The 10,469-nt window shown below is 35.9% G+C and overlaps 1 protein-coding gene across 3 annotated transcripts in view; it reads right to left on the bottom strand.

Annotated features, from left to right (window-relative positions):
- BIVM (basic, immunoglobulin-like variable motif containing) overlaps positions 1-10,469 on the bottom strand; it is a 41,119-nt gene that overhangs the window by 21,410 nt on the left and 9,240 nt on the right. For all 3 annotated transcript variants that reach the window (XM_008582663.1, XM_008582780.1, XM_008582730.1), the window contains exon 4: positions 5,067-5,193. In XM_008582663.1, the coding sequence (XP_008580885.1) occupies positions 5,067-5,193 (127 nt within the window). The remainder of the gene's footprint in view (positions 1-5,066; positions 5,194-10,469) is intronic.

Here is a 10,469-nt window from a genome sequence, read left to right as displayed (position 1 = left end):
ATGCACACTGGGGTTATTCCTGGAAGCTCACCTAGAGTCTGTTTCTTTGGACTTTATAATGATTCTTTAATCTCTTTATCTCTTAATGAATTCCTTTCTGCTTAAAGTAACCAGAGTAAATTCATTGACTTTAACTGAAGAACTCTGATAAATTTTAAAAAAAGAAAACTGAACCAGAAGTGCAAACAACAGACTTCAAAGACATGGAAGTCTTAGCTTGGCTATCTGACATGGTTGGTTTGAAGTGAGTGTTTGGGTATCATTAAGTGATGGGGCATTAGTAATCCATGGTATACAAGGTGGTAAAACAGTTACTTAAATGATTACCTGTAGTTATTTGGAGTAAAGAATCTACTGAAGCCAAGATTTTGGCTTCCCTTTTTTTTTTTTTTTCTTTTGGTGGCTGGCCAGTATAGGAATTTGAACCCTTCACCTTGGTGTTATCAGCACCACACTCTGACCAGATGAGCTTTGGCTTCCCTTTTGATTGCTGCAATACACAATCACATGGGGCTAAGGAACACAAGAAATGTGGGTTAGAATAGCCGACTCTATGAGCATCTGTAAGCTTTTAAAAAGAAAAAGGCTAAATAATTTAAATTCTCAGATCAAGGGATTATTAGAGAAACAGGGACTTTCTTTTATTTATTTATTTTTTTTTTCTCCTTTTTGTCTTTTTCCATGTCCGGCAACAGATTGCAACCCTCAGTGTTGCCCCCGTACCGGACCGGGGACCGGCAACGGGATCGCAACCCTCGGTGTTGCTCCCGCGCCTCGCTCAGCCAGTGAGCGGGAACCGGTCTGTATGTGGGATCCGAACCCTCAGGCGGGAGCGCCGCCGCGCTTCCCAAGCGGCGCACTTATCCAGTGCGCCACCGGACCTGCCCTGCTTCTACCTATTACCTATTATGAATAATGCCACAGTGAAATTAAGGGTGAAGTTATGTCTTCAAGATCCTGCTTTCAATTTTTTTGGATATATACCGAGAAGTGGGATTAGTGGGTCATATGGTAGTTCTATTTTTAATTTTCTGAGGAACCTCCACATTGTTTTCCATAGTGGCTGCACCATTTTATATTCCCACCAACAGTGCACAAGAGTTCCAATTTCTCTATATCCTGTCAAATACTTGTTATTTTCTATTTTTTTAATAGTAGCTATCCTAATGGGTATGAGACGATATCCCACTGCAGTTTTAATTTGCATTTCTCTAATCATTAGTGATGTTGAGCATCTTTTCATATGCTTGTTGGCATTTGAAACCTTCTTTGGAGAAATCTCTTTTCTAGTCCTTTGCCCAGTTTTTAACTGGGCAAATTTGATTCTTTTTGTTGTTGAGTTGTAACAGTTCTTTATATGTTCTATATATCAACCCCTTACCAGATTATAATTTGCAAATATTTTCTCTCATTCTGCAGGCTGCCTTTCCACTCTGCTTATGGTGTCTTTTGATGCACAGAAGCTGTTTAAGTCTGATGCAGTCCCATTTATCGACTGTTGCTTTTGTTGCCTGTTTCAGTGTCATCCACAAAATCTATGCTAAATCCAATGTTATAAAGCTTTCCCTTATGTTTTCTTCTAGGAGTTTTATAGTTCTAGGTCTTAAGTTTAGGTCTTTAACCATTTTGAGTTAATTTCTTTTTATGGAGTAAGGTAAGTGTCCAGCTTTATTTTTTGCATGTAGATATCTTCTTTTCCCATTATCATTTGTTGAAGAGACAGCCCTTTCCCCACTGTGTGATCTTGGCACCCTTGTCGAAGATCATTTGACCATATATATGAGCCTTTATTTCTGGGCTCTCTGTTCTGTTCCATTGGTCTACGTATGTCTTTATGCCAGTACCACAACATTTTGATTACAGTCAGCCCTCTGTATCCATGGGTTCCACATCTGCAGATTCAACCAACCGTGGATCGAAAATATTCAAAAATAAATAAATAACAATACAGCAATAAAAAATAATAAAAATTTTAAAATACAGCCATTTGCATAGTATTTACATTGCATTAGGTATTATAAGTAATCTAGAGATGATTTAAAGTATGCATGAGAATGTGCATAGATTATATGCAAATACTATGCCATTTTATATAAGGGACTTGAGCATCTGTGGACTTTGGTATCCGCAGGGGTCCTGGAACTAATCTCTCTCAGATACTAGAAAATGACTGTACTGTAGCTTTGGAAATCAAGAAGTGTGAGGCCTCCAACTTTGCTCTACTTTTCCAAGATTATTTTGGTTATTTGGGGTACCATAAGATTCCACATGAATTTTAGGATTTTTTTTTTTTCTACAAAAAATGCCATTGGGATTTTCATAGGGATTACATTGACTCTGTAGATCTCTTTGAGTAACATGGACATTTAAACAATATTAAGTCTTTCAATCTATGAATACAGGATGACTTTCCATTAATGTATGTCTTTCATTGCTTTCAGCATTTTTTTTGTAGCTTTCAGTACACAAGTCTTTTGCATCCTTGGTTATGTTTATTCCTAAGTATTTTATTCTTTTTGGTGCTATTGTAAAAAAGTTTCTTAATTTCCTTTTTGGATTGCTTGTTGTTAGTATATAGAAATGCAACTGATTTGTATATGTTGATTTTATATTCTGGAACTTGATAAATTTTTTCTAACAATTTTTTCATAGAATCTTGGGGTTGTCTACATATAAGATCATGTCAACTTCATGATAATTTTATTTCTTCCCTTCTGATTTAGATGTCTCTCATTTCTTTTTTTTTTTTGACTAATTTCTGTGGCTAGGACTTCCAATAGTATTTTGAACAGAAGTAGTAAGAGTGGACACCCTTGCCTTGTTCATAATCTTAGAGAAAATATTTTCAGTTTTTCACCACTGGGTATGATGTTACCTATGGGCTTTTCACATATGGACTTTGTTATGTTGAGGTAGTTTCCTTCTATTCTAGTGTGTTGAGTGTTTTTTATCATGAAAGAATGTTGAATTTTATTAAATATTTTTCTGTATCAATTGAGATGATCATACAGTTTTTGTCCTTAATTCCATTAATGTGGTGCATTACATTGATTATTATTCTTATGTACAACCATCCTTGCACTCCAGGAGTAAATAAATCTCACTTGGTCATGGTGTACAATTTTTCAATGTGCTATTAAATTTGGTTAGCTAGTATTTTACTGAGGGTTTTTGCATCAATTTTCATCAGGGATACTGGTCTGTACTTTTCTTAATTTCCTTTTTGGATTGCTTGTTCTTAGTATACAAAAATGCAACTGATTTTTACATGTTGATTTTATATCCTGCAATCACCACCTTCCCCACAATTCACTAGAGGCAGTGTCCTCAGCTGGAAGTTAGGTGGAAAGGTAATAAAGTGGTGGTTAGTACAGTTTCTCCTTCTGCAACCCCTCCCTGCATTTCTGCCATGCTAAACTGTATCTCCACAAAGAACTCTGCTGCTTCTCCCTGATACAACTGCTCACACCCCTAGACCTAAACAAAGGATCACTGAATGGTTTCAGGACTGTCACAGGAACTTTTAAGGAAACCTGCATTGTTTGAGGCCTCCAGGAGTCTGTGCGTCTCTTAGTGCCTTCTCTCTGTTGGTCCAGGGAGCATAGGATTTAGTAAGTATTTTTTAGAGTATACGGTCTCGGGATGTTGCTATTTCTTTGTTATAGAGACGAAGGAGTTTTTCCTTGCTTCATTTTGTTGTCATTGTTGTTTTCATGGGTTTGAGAGAAGGAGTGGAATTAAAAAAAAAAAAAAAAAAGACTTTACCCTGTCACGAATCTCTTCCTTTCATCTTAAACAATTCACAAATTCTTAGGATCTATCCCAGGCATCCCATCAAAGCTAGTTTTGCAACAAGTACTCAGGCAAGGGTCATCAATTGGTTTGGCTAAAACCATAAGGTGAAAAGTAGATAGGAACCTGGATATTATCTGATGCCACTCTGTCACCCACTGATTACCTGGTGGTAGTAGAGGGGAAAGAAATAACTTGTCAGTATGTAATATGGCTGTCACCATGTTAATCCAGTAATCACTCTGAGAATCTCTAATATTAGATAATCAGATTCTACGTGCCTTCTGATGTGAAGTACTATGAAGTACACAGGACCAGTTAAGCAGTATTCTTGCCTAAAATGTTTAACCAGAATCTAATCAAGTCTTTATATCCAACTTCCAGTTTATAGGAAATATTGAGGTTAGATGAATAATTCAGACAAAGGAAAAAACAAATCCAGAAGGGACGACATTCTATATGAAATCTGGCAGGGCTGGCCACTTAGCTCAGTTGGTTAGAGCACGGTGTTATAACACCAAGGTCAAGGGTTCAAATCCCTGTCCCAGCCAGCAGCCAAAAAAAAAACAAAAACAAAAAACAAAAAAGTAGTGGAAATCTGGACAAGCCTTTTCAAGAAATAAATCTCTACAATTCTTATTTGTCAATTAAAATAAATAAATAAGATGAAAAAAATGAGTGAAAAAAAGAGGGGAAGACTAGGGTGGAGACTATTCCAGATTAAGAGATAATTATGAGCCACAACATGTCGGGTTTATGGTTGGGTCCCACTTTGAACAACCAAGCATGAAAATATTTTCAGAACAATCTGAGAAATGTGAATTTAGCCTGGGAATTAGATACTAAGGAAATATTGTTATTTTTATTAGATATGATAACAGCATTGTGGCTAAGTAAAAAAAAAAGTCATTTTTAGAGTTGTATACTTGGGTAATTTGAGGTGAAATATAATAAATGTCAGTAACTCACTTGAAAATTCTTCAGTGATGAAAAAATAGGTATATAACTATATCAAAATTTTAACAATTGTTAAGTCTAGATTTCAATTGTGTGGACTCACACAGATGAGTCTAAAGAGCAGGCAAGTCTGGGAAACATGACACAGCTCATTATTAATCTACTTCAAACATTTGTATTATACTTGGAATATTTAGAAATCCTGGAACTAAAATATTTATTATACATAAAATTTATTAATTTATAAACAGCAAAGTTATTGCCAAAATATACTATGTATTTTAAAAATTAAAAAATAAAAACTGACATAACATTACCATCGTCTGAGGTCTAATACTTTCCGCTGCTTAATATCTTCAAGAGGAGAATGCTGAAGACACTCTCTCTGATGTCTTCCTTTTTTATCTGAAGTTTTTTTCTTGGAAATTTGTTTCTTTGCATTGCCTAGAAAACAAGAGTATAAAAGAAGCATAACAATTAAGATGAAAGTAAACTGCCATGACAAAAATTAATTACATACCAAATTAAAAAGTAACTTCCACTAGTTGTAAAAATGATATTTGCAAACGTATTGAAGTAATACATCTATTTTCAGGAACAGTCCCCTACTTTAAAGAGAAAGAGAGAGGGATAAAAACAAATTAAAACAACCATTAATGCTATTTCCTAACAAGTTCTAATATTCCATTCCAGAGCTAGTCACTTAGCTGGTAAAACAATCAATCACAAAATCTTTAGCCACATTTAACAAATCAAATGACCAATAGTAAAATATTTAACTAGACCATTTTCCAGGAAATGAATCCTTTCTATAAAACAATAAAACCACATTAATGCAACTCTGCTAAAAAAGTAAAAGCACTGGATCCAATAATGTGATGTTTAAAAATATCTCCAGGCCTACGGAGACCGCAAAATGGATTAAGAACGTGCACACATATACATTATTAAAATGTAACTTTAGCAGCAGGTACTGGAATGGAAAACAAAGCCTCCTCTCTGTGTGCATGTATGTATGTACACACACTAATACACAAGAGCACACATGCACACGTGCACAGGTGTGCGCACACACGCATACACACACACATTTTCCAAAAGATCCTCAAGACAAACAACAGTGCTTACGTACTGGTGAGGGGGGACTTGAGAGCTGGACAACAGGGGGACAAAAGTGAGAGTGAGAATTTGCACTGTTCAAATTTTATACTTTTTATTTCTTAACAATGCTAATGAATGATCTAGTCAAAAAATTACATAAATTAAAATATTAATAAGTAACATCCGAGCCTTATTTCATTAAAATACTATTAACATTTCAGATAGCTGTGCTCAAATACTTTAATATCTTTCAAACATACTCTATTCTAAATGAAATAAATCTGTTATAAAAATTAACAGAAAGCTAATATTTTATTTTTATGTTATGCATAAATTATAAAGCACAGATTATATAGATATATGCTTAGTAAATAAACATGGAAAGAGATCCACTTTATTCATTCAGGATGCCCTATGATGAAACCATCTGGCACTCAAAATCAGCTGAAACTCAGGAATTATTGCTACCCAGGGAATTTCTGTAAAATGTTATGATAATGACTATAAAATCAAAAAGCGATTTTTCCTCTTCCTTTGGTTAGTCTTTTAAGTTTTCACAGAGAACAACAAATTTTTCCCAGAGCTGAACAACCACTGGCAAACCTGAGCAATATCTCATTGTGCCAAATTTCCTTCACTGGTAAAATGAAACACAGAGAGAAAAACAGGAAAACTACTTTCCAACATTTCTTGAGATGTCCTTCCTGTCTCATAATTACTTAATTCCCTAAGCAGTGTTCTTAGCCACTTAAAACTTTAAGGCTAATTGAACATTGGGACTGGATAGTTAGCTCAGGTGGTAAAGAGCAGTCAAGGGTTTGGATCCCCCTACCAGCCAGCCCCCACAAAAAAAAGAAAGAAAAGAAAAGAAAAAGAAAGAAACATTAAAATCTGTAACCTCAATAGGCCCACAGAGTGGTCTGTACTCTCCTCTGAAAGGTACGTGAGCCTGCTCTCTATCTCTTTTTGATTACTTCTATGACTCCCCCTGGGATAAATGAGCATATATGTTCCAAATAAGCATATTTCAAAAAATCCCCACACTGCCACAAAGAGATCTGGTCCCACAGGCAAAATTTCATTCAATTTGAGGGAAGGAAGCTATGTTAAAGCAGAAGTTAAGCTGGAGATGGGAACATAAAAGAGCAGCAGCACCTGAACACTGCTTTCTTCCAGTCACACTAAGTGCAGTGACCTTTGCTCACTGCCTTCTATCATTACCATATTCCTTCTTCCATTCCTCACCCTACCCACAACACACCCACATAGCCCCAACACCAAAAATACACATGCACTGCAAAACGATGTTTCGGTCAACAATGCACTGCATATAGGATGGTGGTCCCATAAGATTATAATGGCTATACCATGTAACGTAGGTGTGTAGCAGATTATACCACCTAGGATTGTATAATAACTGCATTAGAAGATAGATTAAATGATCTTGTAAAAAATGAAAATCACCAATGATGCGTTTCTCAGAACTTATCCCTGTTGATAAGTGACACATGACTGTATATACCTACATATATGTACGTATGTATTCACCACAATGGCTTTTAAAGAAAGGTATGAGGACAGTACATAAAAGTAGAAAAATCCACCATCATTTTTACTTGAAGAACCACTGGACAGAGTTCACTGGAAAGTGAGAAAGGAAGGACCCCAGAAAAAGAAAGAGCCACAGAGAAAAGGGGATGCCCAAATTCTTTGCATAAATTTGACTCAAATCTTAGGCTGACCCCTAAACCATGCATGCACACAGCAGACCCCAAGCAACACAGCTAAGGCTAAAAGAATTGAACTAAGATTGGAGCTGTCCCCAAGAGACAGAATTTTGTACTTTTGTTCAACTAAATTAACTGCCTGTCAACGAAAAAAAAAAAAAAATCAGTCACCACAATATAATAGTACCACTATTTAGGATACAATCCAAAATTATTGAACATGTAAGGAAACCAAAAAACACGATACATACTCAACAAAAAAGATAAGGCCAACTCTGAGATGACCCAGATATTGAAATTTAAAGAAAAGGATTTTAAAGTAGGTATAATAACTGCATTATAAGATAGATAAAATGCTCTTGTAAAAAATAAAAAGATAGCAAATCTCAAGAGAGAAACAGAAACTATGAAAAAAATATAAATTCTACATGGTGTTGATAACACCAAGATCCAAGGTTTGATCCCTATACCAGCCTGCTGCCCAAAAAATAAATAAATAAAATAAATATATATATAATGGATATAGATATACATATCTCTCTATATATACACACATATATATTCTAAAACTAAAACTATTGGATCAGAAAAGATATACTATGCAAACACTAATCAAAAGAAAGCTGGAGTAGCTATATTAATGTCAAAGTAGTTTTCAGAACAAGAAGTATTGCCAGGAATAATGAAGGACATTTCATGATAAAAGGCTCACTTCATGAAGATGTAAAAAATCATAAATGTGTGTGTACCAAATAACAGAGTTTCACATTACATTTTCAGAAAAATTAACAGAACTAAATGAAAAGAAGGAAGCACCAGGAATATGTCTCCTCACCTAGACAACAATTACACTGGCAGAATATTTCTGATGTAATTATTTTGGAACTCCAGGGTCTACTCAAAGGCTTGTAACTTACAGGGGAAGGCTTAAACAGTAAATTGTGGTTAATTTCGGTCAATTTAAGCTCATAGCAAGGTGGCAGCTACTCGTCCTTCAGACCAGTGGCAGGTAACTATGCACATGTTGTCCAGCAGCTTGCAGGCAGCTTGCGAGAGCCAGGATGGGCAAAGAGGACCATGTCCTACAAAAAATGGGGATGTGTTCTGACTGCTGACTGCTGCTTCTGATCTTGAAGGGGCAGATACATGTGGGGACAGCCATCGTTGTACCCCTCCCACTGTTGCAACCCACCCACACCACCCCCAGATGAAGCAACTTCCAGGAAATTTAAAGAACTGGCACCCTTTTGGTTTTTAGTTTTTTCTTTTTTCCCTTTTGGGAACCAGACATTTAAAATCTAGGACACTCAAAAGCAACCACATATATGAGGATATTTAGAAAGTCACTGTGCACACCCAGGGAAAGGCACAGACTTAAAAAAAGACCTGAAAAGCTCTTAAGTTCACACCTCAGGCTGATAACCAGAACAGACACAACCTATAGCAATCAAAACACAAAAATGAAAACAAAAATCAACAAACCCCAGGGAAGGGAAGAATCTGAATTCCAGAGCTACTACATAATTAGATTACATTTGAATGTCCTGTTTTCAGCAAAAAAGCAAAAGGCCTACAAAGAAACAGGGAAGTATGGCCCATTCAAAGAAAAATAATAATAAACCAAGATAAACTACCCCAAAGAAAGACTAGATGGCAGACTTAAAAACAACTGTCTTAAAGATGCATAAAGAATGAAAGGAAGATGTATTATGTATGAACACAATGGAAATATCAATAAGGATACAGAAATCCTAAAAAGAAACCAAAAATAAATTCTTAAGGTGAAAAATGCAATAACTGAAATGAAAAATTCACTAGAGGAATTTAAAGGCAGATCTGAGCAGGCAGAAGAAAGAATTAGTAAACTTGAAGATAGGACAAATGAAATTACTGAGTCTAAAAAACAGAAAGAAAAAAGACTGAAGAAAAGTGAACAGAGCCTAAGGGACATGTGGGGCACCATCCAGAGGACCAACCTATGCATTGTGGGAGTTCCTGAAAGAGAAGAGAGAAAGGGGTAGAGAGAATATTCAAAGAAAGAATGGCCTAAAACTTCCCAAATTAGATAAAAGACATAAATATAAACACACAAGAAGCTCAACAAACTCCAAGTAGAATGAACTCACGGAGACCCACACCAAGACACACTATCATCAGACTGTAGAAAGCCAAAGACAAAGGATCTTGAGAGCAGCAAGAGAGAAGTGATTCATCACATACGAGCGATCCTCAATAAGAAGATCAACAGATTTCTCATCAGACACTTTGGAGGCCAGAAGGCAGTGGTCTGATATACTCACAGTGCTGAAAGAAAAAAAAAAAGTCAACCAAGAGTCCTATATCAGGCAAATTGTCGTTCAAAAGTGAAGGGTAAATTAAGACATTCCCAGACAAACAAAAGCGAAGAGACTTCATTACCACCAAACCTGCCCTGTAAGAAATGATAAAAGGATTCTTGCAGGTTGAAATGAAAAGACACTAGACAGCAACTTGAAGCTACATGAAGAAATAAACATCTCAATAAAGGCCTATACATGGGCAATTTATAAAAGCTAATATTATTGTAACTTCAGTTTGTAACTCCAAATTTTGTTTTGTACATTATTTAAGAGATTCATGAATAAAAAATTATTAGTTTATGTTTTTGAACACACAGTATATAAAGATATAATTGTGTAACATCTACAACTGAAAGAAGGTAAGGATGGAGCTGCATAGAAACAGAGTTTTTTGTTTTTTATTGAACTTAAGCTGGCATAAATTCTTTTTTTTTTTTTTTTTTTTTTGTCTTTTTCCGTGTCCGGCAACGGATCGCAACCCTCAGTGTTGCCCCCGCACCGGACCGGGGACCGGCAACGGGACCGCAACCCTCGGTGTTGCTCCCGCGCCTCG

This window comes from Galeopterus variegatus, unplaced genomic scaffold (genome assembly GCF_000696425.1).
Source record: "Galeopterus variegatus unplaced genomic scaffold, G_variegatus-3.0.2 Scaffold8, whole genome shotgun sequence".
In the NCBI taxonomy this organism is placed as follows: domain Eukaryota; kingdom Metazoa; phylum Chordata; class Mammalia; order Dermoptera; family Cynocephalidae; genus Galeopterus; species Galeopterus variegatus.
This window is presented reverse-complemented; position numbering and strand designations above follow the sequence as displayed.